Source organism: Zootoca vivipara, chromosome 14 (assembly GCF_963506605.1).
Source record: "Zootoca vivipara chromosome 14, rZooViv1.1, whole genome shotgun sequence".
In the NCBI taxonomy this organism is placed as follows: Eukaryota; Metazoa; Chordata; class Lepidosauria; order Squamata; family Lacertidae; genus Zootoca; species Zootoca vivipara.
The window spans coordinates 39184407-39203971 of record NC_083289.1 but is presented as its reverse complement, the minus strand read 5'-3'; the positions used below and the strand labels follow the sequence as shown (position 1 = coordinate 39203971).

Below are 19565 nucleotides of genomic sequence, written 5' to 3'. Positions count from 1 at the left end.
CACCTAAGGAAGGGTATGGATGCTAAAACATGCCGTCTATAATTTCTTCAGATACATTCTTCCATAAAAAAACGTTGCATGCCCTCTCATAGGTATAACAGTTTAGCCTTTAGGGAAGCTGTCTTCCAATGAAGTCTGATGGCGTGTGCAGGGGGGGGGAAAGCAAATCAGTCTTTGCTTTTAGCACAGATATATTTGACACGGTTGAGTTTTGCTATTCTTGTGGAACTCACAGGATTGGATGATTAAACTAAACAGATTATGCACACAGCACTTTTCTGTAATCTGAGATGCAACAGATTACAGAAGAGAGGAATTGGGACAATATGGAGTATCATTCCTTTGAAACATGTTACAGTCAAAAAGAGGTACGCATTTGAGGGCACCCCCAAATCTAGCTCGTTGCAAGAGGCCCACTCCTTACTATTGCAGATTGCTGAAGGTTACATGCTCCAGTTCAGTCATATACAGCCTGCTGATCTATAATGTCAAGAGGGTGTTAGTTATTTTATTAGTTTATTGATTGCCTTCCCCACACAAGTCTCAAGGTGATGTACAATAAAAGACATTTAAAAGCCCAGTTAAAAGCAATGCAGAAAACAGCAGATATATTTGAAAACGAAAACGAAACACACAACCACCAAAAATAAGACACTCATGGCAGAAATCCATTGATCCAGCTGGGAAGGTCAAAAATGTCTTCTGTTGTTTCCAGAAAGTGCTGACATAGTGGGCTCCTCCCGTATCTCAACAGGAATGCTATTTCACAGAATGGGGGCAGCCATGATGAAAGCCCTGCACTAAGCAGAGGTAGATTTAGGGGGAGTGTGACCAGTTCACCCACACTGGGCATCGAGTCAAGAGGGTGCCATGGGCAGCTACAACAAGGACTTAGAACAGAAGATGAGGTGGGGGCACCGAATTTTGGTGTTGCCCAGGGCATTGCTGAAATTTGAAAGCCCAAAGTCCACCACTTCTCCAAACTACTGTGGAGTGGGCTTCTAAGATCTTTGGACTTACTTGGATAAACTCTTCTGCAGAACACAGTGGGATACACAAGGGATAAAGGGGTTTCTCAAGTACATAACCTGGGCTTCCTCATATGTTAGCACCAGCACCTTGAACTTTGCCTGGTAGTAGATTGGCAGCCAGTGCAATCTCACAACCAAGGTGCTGTACACTGGCGGAAGTTTGCCTCCATAGCCACCCCGTTCGCTTGGTTAAAGATACACTAGGAAGCAAACAAACATGATTGCTGTAAAATAGATTATCAGCCATTTAAAATATACCTGAGCAATCGCAAATGTGAAACATGTGAATGGCATGTTGCCTTAATGTTCATGTGCCACATTTTCTTGGGGTTGATTTACAGAGGATTAATTAAGCATGTGGCAACAAAACCAAGAGTCCCGTGGAATTTTAAAAGCATAATGTTATGGCATAAACGTCATGGACTAGAGCCCACTTGGTCAGATGCATGGAGCATCATCCTCAGTTGTCAGATATACCTGGACATGGGTGGAAGTAATGTAAAGGTGAAGCTAACAAGGGAAGCATATAGCTCCCCGCAAAGAATCATGGAAATTGTAGTTTAACCCTCACAAAGCAATTCCCAGCATCCTGCTTGGCAGGGGGTTGGACTGGATGGCCCTTGTGGTCTCTTCCAACTCTATGATTCTATGATCCTTAACAAACAAGTCCCCAGGATTCTTGGGAAATTCTGCTTCATATATATGGTGTGTGCGCACAGCCTCTGACAACAGCTTAAACGTATGCCATGGGTGTCAAACACAAGGCCCGGGGGCCAAATCCGGCCCGCCAGACCTCGTCATGTGGCCCGCCGAGCGCCCCAGCCAGCGGGACCCAGCAGCGGGACCTTGCTGCTGAAGCGCCGCGCCGACAAAGCGCCGACAAACAGCTGGGGTCGGGGGGGGTCGGGTCCCTTCGCGCTCTTTTCTGGCCCTGAATTAAGGCGGCGACCCCCCCCTTCCCTTTCTTTCTTCCTCTCTCTCGTTCTTATTCTTTCTTTCCCTCTCCTTCCTTCCTTCTTTATCTCTGTCTTATCTCCCTCTTTCTTTTTCTTTCCTTCTTTATTCCTTCTTTCCTACTCTTCTTTCTCTCACCTCTTTCCTTCCTCTCTCCCTCCTGCTCCCTTTTCTTTCTTTCTTTCTTCCTTCCTTACTTCCTTCCTTTCTTCCTTCTGTCCTTCCCATCTTTCTTCCTCTCCCTCATTCTTATTCTTTCTTTCCCTCTACTTCCTTCCTTCTTTCTCCCTTTCCGTCTTCTCTCCCTCTTTCTTTTTCTTTCCTTCTTTATTCCCTTCCTTATTTCCTACTCTTCTTTCTCTCCCCTCTTTCCTTCCTTCCTCTCTCCCTCCCACTCCCTCTTTTCTTCCTTCCTTCCTTCCTTCCTTCCTTCCTTCCTTCCTTCCTTCCTTCCTTCCTTCCTTCCTTCCTTCCTTCCTTCCTCCCTCCCTCCCTCCCTCCCCTTCCCTCCCCTCCCCTCCCTCTCTCCCTCCCCTCCCTCTCCCTCTCCTCAGAAACATAGGATGCTGCTTTATACTTCTGGCCCTTAAACCCTGGAACCAGGAGAGCAGCTCCAGTGAGTCAACCTCAGCCAGTCCCTTTGGTGAAGGGTGGTGGCTCACTGGCAGAACATCTGTCCTGCATGCAGAAGGACCCCAGCATCTCCAGGTACTAGTAGCTCTGCAAAGGTCCTGCATGAAACCCTAGCGAGCCTCCACCACCCAGTGCAGTTACCAAAAATCATTTTTCAATAAATTGTACAATAATTGTACATTTGAATATCTACTTGCCATTATTCTGACTATGTTTCTGCTTTCAGAGCTATTTATTACTTACATTATTACAAAAAACAGTAATAATTGAATGCAGTGACAATAATTTATGATAATAAAGAGTGGACACATAGTCCTACAGATACAACCGGCCCTTTGAGGGTGACCAAACTGCTGATGCGGCCCCCGATGAATTTGGGTTTGACACCCCTGACGTATGCAAAATGATCCTCACTACAGCAGTAAATGGTGACAGCACACCCAGCTAAACAAAATAACACCACTTGTGCCACAGGAAATTGTTGGGTTATATCCACTGGCTAGTGCTATTCATGTTCATTAGTTTCAATGGATCTACTCCGAGTAGGACTAGCATTGGATAGAACCCATTTTTTTCTGTTCCAACCCTAATGAACAGAATCAAACTAGAAGGGCGGAAGCAAGTCTTAAAAGTTAGCAAGTTGCTTCTTACAATAACTCCGTTGGATTCTATTTTAAGAGATTCTAATCGATGATAAATGTTTTGCACTTAGACAAGACATGAGTTTAATTTACTTGCCATGTGCCTTGAGAAATTTGTAATTGAAAATAGCTTGAAGAGATGGAAGCCAAATTAGCCAACATACACAGATGCACACACAGACAACTGAGTAAGAAAGTTTACTAAAAATGTTATGATGTAGAAATTGCAAGATTGTATTTGATGACTCTGAAATCAAGTGTTTACATCTGACCTTGACTTTGTAAAGTGCATTGGATCTGGCCAACACACGGTACAGCTATTAAGCACTAACTTGAGTGTTTTTACAAAAAACCATGAAAAATACTTCTCAAGATAAAGAGATAATGTGTGCAATTTCGAACAATTTTTAGAAAGTTATCTTTGATCTATATGTACAATACAAAACCATTTGCTCAGCTTCAAAACTCTTTGATAAAGAGATGTAAATGCTTTATTGCATAAATATTAGGACTACTGACGTAAAACTCAGAATTTATATAAACAGCATTTGACATAGTCCATATTAACTGGCCTCTCTAACTAAAAGCCACTAATAGCACAATTTAAAGTCCAGGAACAACTAGGCATTTAGATTGAAGAGATTTTTTATCATAGTGAAGCCAGTACTTTACCCTTAAAAAAACCCACCATACTGTAAGATGCATAAGGCTGAGGGAATCTGAGCATGTCTCCTCAGTCTCACACTCCAGCCGCCATTGGCTCGCTAATCTGGGGCTTTCAGTACCCGCACTTACAAAACTGGAGATGTGGCAAATTCAATCCTGGGAAAACCCCCCAAAAAACTTCCCTCTTGCAGAGGTGTGAACGCCTCTTTTGTTATTCTTGCTGCAACATATGCCTGTATCATTTGAAAACAAAGAAAATGTGCTATTAAATTCCTAAGTATTACTATTCATACCTCCTGTTTGCCTTAACGAAGGACAGAGTGGGGTGTGTGTGTGTATAGAAAATAGCCTCCTGCAGAAAGGCAAACTTTGTGTTTGTTGCTCAGTTCACATTTGCCTCTGGTCCAGCCCATCGCTGGCATGTGGTTCCCAGAAAGTTGCCCAGAAGGGAGAGAGGTCCTCTGGCTGAAAAATCTTCTCCACCTGATGCACATATTCCATCCTACTAAAGCAGGGCTGTGACACCTTTTGGAGCCCAGGACTGAATTTCCTCAGATGTAGTTCCTCAGAACTACAGCTCCCATTTACCAGGCCCACCGATCAAGCTGGTTGGGGCCACCATGAGAGCTGGGCATTTCTTTCAGATCCACAAGTCCAGCAACTCGCAAGCTGATCTCAAAGACCAGTCTGGCCACCAGTCTAGATGTTAAACGAACAGGGGTCAGAATAAAGTACAAAAATCATGATCTCCATCTTGGAACAGTGTTTAAATGTAGACTCAGACTCATTTTTGTACTTTCTTCGTTCTGTTCCACCCCTACCTGCACCTTGTCCAAAACAAAGAAACAAAACATGAGCCCTTGCTCTGTGTAACATCCAGACTGATGGAGAATTCCAGAGAACTGGAAAGCTTATTTGCTATTTTCTGACATTTTGCTTGGTCCTGATCAAAGTCATGCCCAACTGTGGATTTTGAAAATAGCATGCAATCTAGAACAGGGGTCGGCAACGTGTGGCCCATGAAGACCGTTTTACCGACCCATAAGCTGCCTGTGCAGATACTGGAAATTGCGCCTGCGCATGTCGATGCCAAAAATCGCTTCTGCGCAAGTGCGATTTTCCGCGTCTGGGCATGCGCAGAAGCGCTATCTGGCGCCGAGGACATGCGCAGGTGCGATTTCCAGCATCGCGCTGCACCAGTCCGGCCCACGGACGATCTCTGTGGCAGTGATCTGGCACATGGCCGGTAAACCTTGCTGACCCAATCTAGAAGATGCAATTCCCAACAGCAATCTAGAATCGATATTGGCAGACCTGGAACTTTACCATGACGCGGCAGCATTATATTGGATGAAGGAATGGGTGGAGCTTAAAAATGATGAAATACTTGATTTGGAAGGAGAAGGATTAGGCTTTGGTTGGCATTTTTATTTATTGCAAGAAAATTTAAAGCCACAAAATATTTTCTTTAATAATATCATAAGAAAGTCTATATATATAGAATATGGAAAAAACATCGCAGCATTTTAGAAACAAAAACCCCTGGGGTGGATATCACCACTGGAAGCAGTGGCAGTTAAAAGGATGTTGAGGGTGAATTAAAATTAAGAAATTACAATGAAGTAAAACATCATTTAACCAGCTGGCTGCAGTATTTTCAAATAAATCAAAGGTTTCAAAAAGATAAAAAAGTAGGATTTAATAAGGAAGTTTCCAAATTTGATAAAATTTTAACAATTGGCAAGAATAAGTATATAAAAAATTATATAGTTTATTATTGGAATGGGAAACAAAAGAAGAATTAACAAAAATATCAATGATTTGTTGAGGACAAGATTTGGGGAAAGCAATTATGATGGAAAGCTGGGAGAGATTATGAAATAGAGATACTGTATGAATTTTATGGCAAGTTATGATTTGAAAGAAAATTTAATTAAAATGCAGCATAGGTGGCATTTAATCCCAGAAAAGCTAGCCAAGATGTATAAAGGAATTGATGTTAAATGTTGGAGGTGCCAAAATGAGATTGGCAGCTATATTCATATTTGGGGGAAATGCAGTGAAATTAAACCCTATTGGGATATGGTTTACAAAGAAATGAAAAAAATACCTAAGTATTCCTTGGAAAAAGAACCCTAAATTATTTCTCCTTGGGATGCTCCATGATGAAATTCGGCCAAATGATAAGAATTATCGTAATGTATGCAGCGACAGCAGCCAGGATATTAATTGGAAAAGCAAAAAGATACCGAGCAAAGAGGATTGGCAAAATAAAATGTTAATATATTATAATTCAGCGACGAAAATGGCAGAAGTTAAAGGGATAAATGAGGATAAAAGAGATAAAGATTGGGGGAAATTTAGAAACTATTTAGCTACAATGGTGGAAAACGCCTCTCTTGCAGAAGCCATATGAAGACTCAGAAATAAAAGGTGGTTTTTTTTCAATTGAGAAAATAAGAAATCAGGTATGCAGACGCATGACAGAAAATGAAAGGCGCAGGACAAAAATGGCTGGAAGTTTGTAATCACTTAGGGTGGGTGGAGGGGAGGGTGATGGGATGCTGAAAAGATGTAAACTTTGATTTGATGTTATTAGAGGAGATTTTATTTCATTTTTTTCTTTTTTGTGCCTGTAAGTTTTTTTTATTGCTTTGCTCGTTTTGTTTCCATTTCTACGTCATCCTTAATTTTTTGTTTGTGTTTATATGACTTGTAATGTTTTTATTTAATTCTTACTCTTTTTTGTTTGTGATAATATGGCTTGTAATGTTTGAAAGTAAACAAATAAAGAATTTTATTTGCCAAAAAAAAAAAAAAGGAATCGATATTGGGGTTACTAGCAGTTTGCTAAATTAAGTAACTAGGGTTAGAAGATAACTACAGTACTCAATTCTGTTGATGTCATGGGCTTAATGTACTTAAATAAAATAAAATAAAAATTGTCACCAGCTGAGAAGTATCTGAATAAATAACGTATTTGGAGTATTAGGAGGTGTTTTGTAAAAAAAAAAAATCCTTGTTACCCAAGAGACTAAGGTTAGGAAATAGGTCCATTATTTAACTTTCATGCTATAATTGTACGTCATATTAAATTGTTATATTAATATAAAATAGATAATGAAGTATAGGCAAAAAAAGATGATGCAATGCACGTGTCATAAAAGGAAAATCTGACTTTATATAGATCTGAATAACACAGGTCTGTATTAGCAGTGTGAAACAAGATTACAGCTTGGTAAGAAAAATGCTGGCTCTCTATAGGCACCCTATTCTCAAGGTGACTTTTCTGCTGAACTCCTGACTCCACTGAAACAGGTTGTACCCAACAAAGTCATCCTATTGGTGCAAGGACATCCAGTTGGGACACAGAGAGTGTTTGGAAGGAGGTGGGGTGGGGCACACGGGAGGACAGAAGAGTGAGCGGACACGTCCTTGTGCGAACAGGACAACTTTGGTGGCTACAACCCTATGTTTAGGAAAGCAACTTGACAATGTGCTGCAATGCTGGTCATGTTGACTGCGGCACATTCATTTCCCCAAGTTTAAGGAGCTTTCTTGGCAGACTTGACCAATTTCCCTGGTTTAGGGGTCAAAGAAGACTTTGCTTCTGTCTTATTTGGGGTCTTTGTCTGCTCCTTCTCGAAGACATTTTAGCTTCGGGTCTTGGGTTTCTTGTCTCGTCCGAGCAATTTCGACCCAACTCCAGGTGTCTTCAGTTGTGTTCCTGGAGACAGGGACGTCTTCCTCTTGCCAAGGAGAGTTAGAGTTGCCGAACCTTTTTTGCCTGCTTTGACTTCTTTTCCTGCGGCAGGACTAGGCTCTATCACCTATATTGAAGAGGGAAAGCAAGAGAATAAAGGCACCCATCAGGAGTCAACAGACTTTTTTCTTTTAAAAAATGATGATGATGGGAGCAATGATGAGCGGAATTCAGAACACACGGTAGTTCGATGTATGAACTCGCCTGTTTCTGTTCACCATAATATGTGCTGAAAATAGAATGGTTTTATTTTTCTCCCCACTCACTAGCAAATGTCACTGAGAATGAAAGCTAGTGTGCTTCTTACTTTTAAAGCCCTAAACGGCCTTGGCGCTGTATATCTGAAGCAGCGTCTCTACCCCTGTTGTTCAGCCCAAACCCAGAGATCCAAGCCTGAGGGCCTTCTGGCAGCTCCCTCACTGTGAGGCTACAGGGAACCACACAGAGGGGCTTCTTGGTAGTGGTGACCGCTGTGTGGAATGCCCTCCCATCAGATATCAAGGAGATAAGTATGCAACCTTTAGAAGACATCTGAAGGCAGCCCTGTATCTGGAAGTTTTTAGTGTTTAATGTTTAAATATTTTTCACATATGCTGGAGAAACCCAGTCAGAAGAGCAAGGTACAAATAATAAAATTATTATTATTATTCCCACCTGGCACAAACTGCACCAGAACATCATTACAGTATTGGATTTTGTTCACCTATCAAGTAAAAAAATCTCTGCTTCCTTCTTCCAAATCTCAAGCAAAAGGTCCCCTGCCAGTTTGTCGCTTTCCGTTTCAACATTTTCTATCGCTTGCGGATACAATGACCACCTTTCACGAAGCAGTGTACTGTAAATGCTTTTTCGTGTAGTGCGTTTTTATTAAAATGTACTTTTGCCTATTTTCTGAAATAAGTTACGTATTATATTTTATTTATTTTTCAGGATTTATAACCCACCACCCTTCAGTGTAACATCCCGGGGTGGATTACAGAAGTTTTATCTAGAAATGGATAAAGCCATCAAAATGGTAAAAACAAGTAAAACGGTTCCAGATGAAATGAAACAGTGAATCATCAAAAGAGGTGGGGGACCCCCCCCCCACAAAAACCACATTAACTCAGTCAAAGGCAAGGGTAAAGAGGTGTTTTTTGAGCATACGGAAAAAAGCTGTAGAGTGAAGATAACCAAATTCACCTCTGTGGGGATGGAGTTCCACAATTTAGGGGCTGCCGTGGAGAAACTCCTTTCCCGGCCTACCGTTCCCCCTCCTTCTGAGGGTGGCAAAACTACCACACAGATACCCACACATTCCATTCCATGAGAGTACAACCTGTGCCCCTGAGCATACAAATAATTCACACAAACACACCCACAGCTTGTGCCTGTGTTCAGCATACCGTGTGGACAGCCCTGCAAGTATCTAGAACAGAATCTTCAGTCAAGTTGAAGCTCCAATTGCAACAAGATTGGTTTGGTTTACCTTCTCCTTTTTCACACCAGGAGATGCTTCAATTGGAACCAGCTGTGGAATATCTCCATCCTCATCTTCTTCTTCCGCTTTGACAACGGCAGAGACTGCTGCTTTCTTTCCCCCAGTGATTTCTCCTGTCGCCCCGGCTTTAGCCAAGTTCTTCTTTCCAGCTGTCTTTTTCCCTTTCTTTTTCTTCTTCTTGGCTTGGTTTTCCTGGAAGGGATTTATTCATTTCCTTAGCCCCTTCATCAAAAGACCACATCAATACAGACAACATGGGTACACACCACGTACCAATGCACATTTCCCAGAACGTTTTGGGATCTTCCCCCTAGTTCCACATACAGCCAACGTGGCGCCCTCCGAATAGTAGAACTACAATTCCCAAATGCGCCTACTCGACTGCTTTGATCTGTGCAACCCAATACTCATTCCGCAGTTGTAAGAAATCCGAATTCCAGCGCGGCAACACTTACATTTTGGAACTCCCTTCTATTGACCTTCACTGCTCTCTTTCCTGTACCTACTTAAAACATTTTTGCTTATGCAAGCCTCTTCAGACACGCAGAAGTTACAAAATACTAAATAGCTGTAGTTCTATAACCAGCCAGGAGGACCACCCTTACTGAAAGAGTCCAGTATGTACGCATAAAGTCAGTCTCCTACCTGTTCAACTTCAGCATCTGGCCGTTTCTGAGGAGCACCTGATTTGGGATTACTACAGGTAAAGATCGGAAGAGCAACAGATTTGCTCATCTTGAGATGAAGGATCTTAACACTTTTCCAGATCTGCAGCAATTGTGTGTTGTTGTTGTTTTATTTTAAAAAAAAAGAAAGAAAAGGAGGTTAGTGAAAGAGGGCAGACACAAAGCGAACCGCTTTAATAAAAAGATGGACAGCCCAATTCCATGCAGATTTACTAGGAAATAAGCTCCGCCAAGATTAATGGCATTTACTCCTGGATGAGTGTGCAGAGGATACGCCTTAACCCCTCATCTGACTGAGCATCATTACCTGGGGGGCTTTCGTGGCTAACACTTTCACGGCAGCAACAACGTTTTCAGAGATCTGCCAGGCCTCCATGCCACTGTGACCAACACGTATAGAACTGAAAAGAGAGAGCAACGCCTGGAGTCAATACCCTGCTGAATGGCAGTCCTTCAGCTGTCGGTTCTTTCTCTCTAAAACAGGGCGGGGCGGACTTTGGGGGAATGGTCTTGTGGGCTAAATGTGGAGGCCAGGTGGGGCAGGTTCAGCCTGTGGGCTTGAGGCTCCCCACCACCTGCCCTGGAGGCTCAGATTGAAGGCCCATCTAGTCTAGTATCCCGTGTCTTACAGTGGCCTCTGGGAAACTGAGAAGCAGGGGACGAACACAACAGCCCTCCCCTGTCCGCATTCCTCAGAGGAATGCTGCCCTTGAACCTAGAGGTTCCACCTTGGTGCTTCTGGTTCTGGATTGCTCTCTGTCACAGTCTCTTCCTGCTCACTAAATCCTGTTGCCTCTTCAGCTTCTGACATCTCCTCCTCCTCCTCCCAGTCTGCTCCCTCTGACCACTCATCACCATCCCACCACCAGTTCCCTGGCTCTGAGCCTTCTTTCCCTGAGGATTCTCCAGCCTGGTGTCTCCCACCTCTCCTTTGCATCCAAGCCAGTACATGACATCTTCCTTAAAATAAATACCAGGGTGAAGAACTACAAAGCACATAATGATAATGATAACACAGTCAACTTGCAACTCACTAGGAGATTGTAAAGCCGAAATCGCATATAGCCAAGACAACCCCGGAAGTGCCCCCCACCCACAACCACCCCTAGCTTTCTGAAGTCGGTGCGCTGAGCGGGCCTCACTTACTGGTATCTGGGAGTCTCAGAGAAACCCTGAAAGCTCTTTCCACACTGAAAAAACCGTTAAGCTGTCTACCTTGTGTGCGTTTAATCTGTGCAATTTCGGGTGGCCAACTGCCAAGCCCTTAAGGCTGCGATTGTGCAAGTTAAACATGCACAAGTTGCGAGTCAACTGTGGTTACCAATAATAAAATAATTTATATACCATCCTTAAAGTTCATGAAGAAATACCACAAATAGCCTGAGACAAGTCTGCTCCTTTATTAGCTTGGGTGGTACTCAACTAAATTTTACGCAGAGCAGACTCACTGAAATTAACAAACAGGACTGAGTGAGGCCCGTTCATTTCAAAGAGGGTATGTTGAGTAAAAATTGGCTGAATATTCCCCTTTGCATTTTGGAATTTCTTTGGGTTAGCATCATGTAAAATGTCTCAAATGTCTGAGAAGCAACGTGTAAATGCAGCCAGAAAATAAATTCATAGCCTGGTTGATGAAAATTAATACTTACTAGCAACAGCCCTTGTTTGTGATTGGAAGAATAGTGCCTTGGAGATGCTTGTTTATTTCCTTAGAGAGGTCCTTCGCTTTCAGATTCACAGGCACAGGAGCCCTTATATGATAGAAAAAATGCAAGATTTCACTAAGAGTTCAGCATCCTTAGTAGAATTTGGTAGAAATGAAACATGGACAAGTGAGGGTGCTTACTTTTTACTCCTATAGAAGTGTTTCCCTATGTGCGATGGCAGAAGCCGTCGAATCCGGTCATCAGCCAAAAAGAGAGAAAATCGACTCAGGAGGCGACGCTTTGCTTCATAAGGTTTATATTCTTTTTTCAGTGTTTTGTAGGAGATGACCTTCAGATACAGGGGTGAGGTTGGTTAGATTACACTACAGCATTTAATTAAAATATTAAAATGATGATTACAGTTTATTTATATAGCACTTTAGGCTCAAAGCGCCCCAAGTAAAGAACAGAATATTGAAACAATAAAATAGAAATTGAAGGAACATAAAATGACATAGATCACAATGATTCCAATGTATTTTATATGCCGATTTAGACCTAAAGCAGTGAACAGCATTTTCAAAATGAAATGTACAATAAAGCATAACATTACACGGATCAACCAAAATGCAAACCAATTATGAGGCAGATTAAAGGTAAAGCGACCCCTGACCATTAGGTCCAGTCACGGATGACTCTGGGGTTGCGGCACTCATCTCGCTTTATTAGCTGAGGGAGCTGGCGTACAGCCAGGCGCGTAGCAAGGGAGGGGCGGGCTGCCCCTAGCTCCAGCCTGGCGGGGGCAGTGCCGCCGGCCCCTGGCCCGCCCCTTGCTTCCCCTGGCCGAGCGTGCTGCCGCAGACTACGCATGTGCGGACATGCGCAGTCCGTCCTGCCGCATGCATCGTGGTGTCATGACGCATGCGCCAGGACGGACTGTGTATGTGCCGCCCCAGGCAGCCAAGCGGCACCGTTCACCACTGTGTACAGCTTCCAGGCCAGGTCATGTGGCCAGCATGACTAAGCCGCTTCTGGCGAACCAGAGCAGCACATGGAAACACAGTTTACCTTCCCGCCGTAGCGGTACCTATTTATCTACTTGCACTTTGACGTGCTTTCGAACTGCTCGGTTGGCAAGAGCTGGGACCGAGCAACAGGAGCTCAACCCGTCGCGGGGATTCAAACCGTCGACCTTCTGATCGGCAAGCCCTTGGCTCTGTGGTTTAACCCACAGCGCCACCCGCGTCCCCATGAGGCAGATTACTGCATGATATATAAATACCATGGCCTGTCAGATGTGACAAGAGAACAACTCTAGTAACCATGCCTGCTAGGGCTGACGCGAGTTGTAGTTCAGCAACATCTGGAGGGCCAAAGGTTCCCCACGCCTGATTTAAAGTACTTATATATCACTTAAATCACTGACATTTCTAAGATGAAGCCTTAGGCTGCATTTGTATGTCAGGCTAAAACAATTGATGAAGCTAAGAGTTCTCTCTGTACCTCGCTGATCCTTGTGATCCCATGCTGGGACAAGAGTTTCCTGTACAAGTTCTCAGTCTGCTCAGCTGTTAAGCTTGGCTCATCTTTTGTGAAGAGGCAAACATCTGATGTGACCGGCAAAATATCATGAGGCAGTGTTCTAGAATGAAGAGAACAAGATTTTAAGAATGCACAGTAGTTTCCAGCTGGAGTACAATCTCAAATAAGGAAATTAACACAGATAAGCCGGGAAGGTATATTACCATTCTGATTTTTTTTACATGATTCTACTTATGTTTTTCTTTTATGTTCTCAATTATATTGAAAAGGTAGGTAAGGTTGAGAGGCAGCGGCTGGCCCAAGGTCACAAAGTTGAGTGGGGACTTGAACCCTGGCCTCCCAGGTCAAAGCTTGCTTGAACGTGGATAGTGTCATTTCAGCTACATAAGTAATGTCACTCACAGCCTGCCCATTGGAAACAGAAGGGAAGCAAAAGGCTTTGTGGTCAAAGACATTACAGCAGGGCAGCTAAACCCAGAGCCTTACATTTTGATGGCTTGTTCACGTGGAGGGATTTTCCAAACTGTGACCATCAGAAATACATGCTGGTCCTCATTCAACAGCAGCTTCTCTGCATTTTTTTGCTTACTGGCGCTGAAGGCAAGGAGGGCTTGAGCTGCTTTTTTAATCTGAAAGAACAAATCCACAAGAAGGTATCATTAAAAAATAATAATCTCAAAGCAGGCAATAACCTCAGCTGAAGCCTCAAATGAAGCATTAAAGATGTTATAGAAAATGTGGGGTTGACTTTTGCTGCCCAATTCCCGAAGGCACTGAGTCTCCTAAATCCATGATCGGTCAGAGATGAATGGATGGAGGCAAGGATCCAGTAGAAAGCAAGGCAGATTCCCCCCCCCCCCGTTGGTTGCAACAGAGTCCCCTCCCCGCTTGCAAGAAGGGGTGAGAGACCCAATACAAGGGTGTGCAAGCCCCTATAAAGACTTTTGAAATTGCCCACCCCTTACCAAAACCACCCCAAAAATCATAGATACATCATAGGAGGCGGTCTCTAGCAGTATTGTGAGTGCAACCTCTCTCCTGTTTATCAAGGTACTTGATGAAGCCTTTCTGATTGCATTTGTCTGGGTAGCCCAGCCATTACTTTCAGACTGCAAATACTTTAGTTCCTGACTCTCTTTTTAAAAAATTACACCTGTTGATTATCTGCTCACCTTCAAGATACTTGCCAGACTGGGTTTACATGGAGGATTTGCAAGTGAAAAGAAAAATGGGAAACTTTTCCCTATCCTCCTACTGCAGAAAAATATTTGAGGTAGTTTAAAGGTAAAGGGAACCCTGACCATTAGGTCCAGTTGTGACTGACTCTGGGGTTGCGGCGTTCATCTCGCATTATTGGCCGAGGGAGCGGCATACAGCTTCCAGTTCATGTGGCCAGCATGACAAAGCCACTTCTGGCGAACCAGAGCAGCACACGGAAACGCCGTTTACCTTCCCACTTGGAGTGGTACCTATTTATCTACTTGCACTTTGACGTGCTTTCGAACTGCTAGGTTGGCTGGAGCTGGGACTGAACAATGGGAGCTCACCCCATCGCAGGGATTTGAACCGCTGACCTTCTGATCGGCAAGCCCTAGGCTCTGTGGTTTAACCCACAGTGCCACCTGCTTTAGGGAGAGTCAAAATGGCTTCAGAATTGCTCTCCTGTACTATTTTAGACACATGTTTTATATACTTACTAGTGGAATTCAGCCCATTAAAATAAACGGGCGCTAGAACAGATTTTATTGTTTTTTAGTGTGCAAAGCAAAGAGAAACGGGTGTGCAGCCCCGCCGAAGCGGCGGCTGTGGGAGGGGCTAGCCGCCCCCCCCACGCGCCGCCGCCACAGAAAGAGGCCGAATTGCGGCCTTCTTCTGGGCGCCCACTGCCCAACTGGGCTCAGCGGAGCGCCCCAACGAAGCGGCGGCTGTGGGAGGGGCTAGCCGCCCCCCCCACGTGCCGCCGCCGCCACAGAGAGAGGCCGAATTGCGGCCTTCTTCTGGGCGCCCGCTGCCCAGCTGGGCTCAGCGGAGCGCCCCAACGAAGCGGCGGCTGTGGGAGGGGCTAGCCGCCCCCCCCACGTGCCGCCGCCGCCACAGAGAGAGGCCGAATTGCGGCCTTCTTCTGGGCGCCCGCTGCCCAGCTGGGCTCAGCGGAGCGCCCCAACGAAGCGGCGGCTGTGGGAGGGGCTAGCCGCCCCACCCACGTGCCGCCGCCGCCATAGAGAGAGGCCGAATTGCGGCCTTCTTCTGGGCGCCCGCTGCCCAGCTGGGCTCAGCGGAGCGCCCCAACGAAGCGGCGGCTGTGGGAGGGGCTAGCCGCCGCCCCCCCACGTGCCGCCGCCGCCACAGAGAGAGGCCGAATTGCGGCCTTCTTCTGGGCGCCCGCTGCCCAGCTGGGCTCAGCGGAGCGCCCCAACAAAGCGGCGGCTGTGGGAGGGGCTAGCCGCCGCCCCCCACGCGCCGCCGCCACAGAAATTGCACCCAGACTAAGCGGATTAAACGGTAGGCGGGGGGGGGGAGAGCGCGCGCGTGTGCGCATTCTGTCTCTCCGTCCAATCCCTGTGTCTCTGGGGTACATGCGCAGTACCCCAGGGACACACGGGACAACTGGACGCAGGGACACTTGCATATTATTATATAGGATGTGTGTGTTTACCTTATGTGATTATGAACATTATTCTATATCTGAGACCTTAGAATTCTTATAACACAGATGAAGGCTATATATAAAATATACTTTTAAAGCAACAGAATTTGCAGGAAAACAAAATATTCTCTTACATGTAAGATTGCAGATTAAAATCAAACACAAAAATACAATGAACTCCACAAAACAGCATCATTAGTAACTAAACAAAATTCCTGATACAGAAACTACACCCACACTCCCCCTCCTGATAAGCAACCTCTCCAAAATGCATCCTTAGCAATACAGTGGTGCCTCGCTTAACGAATGCCCTGCTTAATGAAATTTCCGCTTAACGAAAGCTTTTTTTCTAGCGGAGGTTGCCTCGCTAGATGAATGCGTTTTACGAAAAATTCGTCTAGCGAATCGCGGTTTCCCATAGGAATGCATTGAAATTCAATTAATGCATTCCTATGGGCAAAAAAATTTCAAAGCATTCCTATGGGATTCGCTAGATGAATTTTTCGTTATAAGAAAAGACCTGTGGAACGAATTAAATTCGTCTAGCGAGGCACCACTGTACAGTACTCCACATCCAAGCACCACTCTAGGCATTCCAACCAACCATACAGATAACGAATCCCCAGCAAGTGTTCCGTCTACAAAAATACATAGTGGCATGAAGCATAATTTACAATGAGCTCAATCCCTCACCTCTATCTAGTGTAGGTTATGGGAAACCTGTGGCCCTCCAGATGTTGATGAACTCCAACTCCCATCATCTGTGCTGCCTGGGGCTGATGGGAGCCAAGCAAGATCTGGAGGGCCACAGGTTTTCCACTCGCATACAAGCAGCAAAGTAACCGCTTCACACCTTCCTCCATGTCATGCATAGTCTTATAAACTTCTATTATGCTGCCTCTTATTCACCTTTTCTCTAACCTAAAAAGACCCCAGAGCTGCAACCTGTCCTCATAAGGGTTTTGCTCCATCCCTAGATATCTTTGGTTGCCCTTTCCTGAGCTGGTATCCTTTGGAAACAGTCCTTTGCAAACAGTTCCACGTTCCAAAGTGTTTAAAAGTTACTTAGCAGTCGGGTTTCTCTCCTATGGGGTTTGAAGTCGCATCCGGCTGTTCTCTCTCCTCTCCTATTTCCCCCCACAACCCCAACCCCCATTTAGGGATAGGCTGAGAGGGCCTGGCCCCGCTGAACTTCACCAGGGCCGGATTTAGGTTTGATAAGGCCCTAAGCTACTGAAGGTAAGGGGGCCCTTTATATGTTGCCATGGAACCCGTCCATGCAGAATGTAGGCACCCTATATATAGAAATGAGCAAACCAGTGATATTTTAGGGAGCAGGCTAGCAGGTGGGGCCCATGACTTGCATCACAGGAGCCTACACAACACAAAACACTGTTGCTGTATGTAGGTTTTATTTTACTTGTTTTGTATCTTATATTTTGGAAATGTACATCCAGGTTCCCCCCTTTAATTCTTTTGGGAACCCCCAAGAGAGTGGGGCCCTAAGCTATACAGTGGTGCCTCGGGTTAAGAACTGAATTCGTTCTGGAGGTCCGCCCTTAACCTGAAACTGTTCTTAACCTGAGGTGCCACTTTAGTTAATGGGGCCTCCCGTAGCTTGTTTAGCTTATACGTAAATCCGGCACTGTCAGATCTTGATGCCGGCTCCCCTCAGTCCTACTCCAGCACCCGTTTATCGTCACTCCGCCAGACTCCGAATCGCAGAACGAGAGGCGCGCAAAGCCCAGCGCGGCTGCCTCCGCTCCAGCCAGAGAGAAGCCACCAAGAGGAGATGTCCATATACTGATAGATAAGCCGCATCTCCATTGAGGCTGCCTTTTCTTACCTGCCCTTGATCCACAGGAACCTCCGTAGCTGGATCCATGCTGCCGTTTCTCCTCGTGCGCCAACACTCCGCGGCGAGCGGCAATGACGTCACCCGCAGTGGACGCAGGAAAAAGCCGACGGAGGAAGGGTTTCCGCTGAGGCTCAGAGTGAACCAGCGAGACTTCCGGTCTAGTCTCTCTATGGGAGCCGAGGGAGGCGAAGCTTCCTCTCTATGGCGTAACTGGAACGCTAGAGCGGAAAAGCTCGAGTCTTCGGGCGCCATTTTTGGTCTCTCTCGGGGCGGAGATGGGAGAGAGGCCCATCCAGAACAAGCGAGAAATCCGAAATTTTAATATTAATGCTATTAATACCCTTCCACCCGCTCTAAACAAAAAGTAGCAAAGTCAGGAGTTGCAGCCTTGATGTCTTACCACCTGTCATTATTATTACAGTACTGTGTTGCCATTATTATTCCGCTTTTTCTCTAGCAGGGACTCAAGGCGGCTTACAGATAAAATAGAAACAGCTAAAAGCATTGGGGAAATGCACTTTGATTTTTTAAACGGTTAAGAATGGGAATCATGCCTGTGCAAAGAGTCCAGTGGAGCACCCTGTCTTCTGTTAAAAGCTGGATCTGGAATGAGAAGAAGTCCGAGGAAGAGATTTAAGGAAATTGCTGCAACCACTGAAAGGAGGTCCTTGGGTTTTAACTTTTATTTCATAAAAATGTATGCACCACTTGTTTGTAGAACAACCGCAAAGCGGTTTACAAAAAGAATAAAACCGTGGAATTGTAGATAAAACAATCAAAACATTCAAAAACAATAGTTAAAAAAACAACCCAGATAAAAGCGTGCATCAACATTAAATAATTGGAACCAAATAAAAAAATCCTTCCAGTAGCACCTTAGAGACCAACTAAGTTTGTCATTGGTATGAGGGTCTGGTGACTTCTGTTTCAGTGTATCTGAAAAAGTGCATGCACATGAAAGCTCATACCAATGACAAACTTAGTTGGTCTCTTAAGGTACTACTGGAAGGAATTTTTTTTTATTTTGTTCAACTATGGCAGACCAACACGGCTACCTACCTGTAATTAAATACTTGGTAGGCTATAAACAAAAGCATGTGCCCAAAACAGTACAGAGAAGGCAGCTGCCGACGCTAACCGAAAGCGGTCAAGTGGGCAGATCACAAGGAAAGTTGTCAAGGGTTTTATATCCTAATATAAACCTTGAACTTGTCCAGGAATCTTTAGCTGGGAATGCATACCAACTTAACCTTAATATTTCTATATTTCTTTCATAGTCACTGTTAGTGCTTAAGAGTGTCAGACCAGGGTCTGGGAGAACAGGGTTGAAATCCTCGTTTCATCCAAAAGGCTTATCCAAAAGGTCAGTCACTTTCTCTCAGCTTTAGAGTCACAGAATTGTTGAGATGATAAATTGGGAAAGTGGGTAACTATGTTTGCCACCTTGAGCTCCTAGGATGGGGGAGAGGGAAGACAGGATGAAGATGTATGGGAAGCCCTCACAATGGTATGCATAGAAATCAGAAAACTGAAATAAGTTTCATATGTGTATGGGGTAATGTTGTTGTTTGGCCGTCTTAGTCGTGTTCAACTCTCCGTGACCCCATGAACCAGAGCATGGCTTGGAAACTCATTTCTTCTTAGAGCATTTCCCTCTTATTTGCCAGGTCTTGGTTTTTAGATTGTCTCCCACTAGTTTTTCAAAATTATATACTTTATTACATATTTGATACCACCGAGTTGCGCAATGGTTTAGATTCATGTAAGATGCTTTACGTACCAAGTTGTCAAAAACCTGCAGGTAGCAGGAGTATATTGTAATTTCATTTAAATGAAAAATCATGGATACAATTATTGTCCATGTAAAGCAAAATTCTATAGCCGGGCAACAGAACACATATTTGAGTCTTGTTTACTTGAGAAATACTGTACCTCCAAAAAGTCCTCAAGCTCTGCCAAATGCAGAATTTGAAAAGCAGCAGGGGAAACTGGCACTATTCAGTAACAGTGGTGCTTTT

General features: G+C 44.6%; 1 protein-coding gene across 1 annotated transcript; it reads right to left on the bottom strand.

The window, feature by feature from the left end:
* Positions 1–5604: 5604 nt before the first annotated feature.
* Positions 5605–17664, bottom strand: RSL1D1 (ribosomal L1 domain containing 1). Its single transcript, XM_035130474.2, has 9 exons — positions 17536–17664; positions 13529–13671; positions 13004–13142; positions 11701–11849; positions 11504–11605; positions 10162–10255; positions 9814–9936; positions 9157–9360; positions 5605–7755 (listed from the first exon to the last, which is right to left on the bottom strand). Exons 1-9 carry the CDS (start codon positions 17572–17574, stop codon positions 7579–7581), a joined length of 1170 nt encoding a protein of 389 aa, XP_034986365.2. The 5' UTR covers positions 17575–17664; the 3' UTR covers positions 5605–7578.
* Between the last annotated feature and the right edge of the window lie 1901 nt (positions 17665–19565).

What these genes read in the sequence shown, in the direction of transcription:
- RSL1D1 (XM_035130474.2), bottom strand. Translation starts at nt 17,574, where the DNA reads ATGGATCCAGCTACGGAGGTTCCTGTGGATCAAGGGCAG. An exon ending in CGTGAACAAGCCATCAAAAT is followed by an intron (nt 13,143 to 13,528) that starts GTAAGGCTCTGG and finishes TCTTCATTCTAG; the next exon opens with AACACTGCCTCATGATATTT. An exon ending in ACAAACAAGGGCTGTTGCTA is followed by an intron (nt 10,256 to 11,503) that starts GTAAGTATTAAT and finishes CTCTCTTTTCAG; the next exon opens with TTCTATACGTGTTGGTCACA.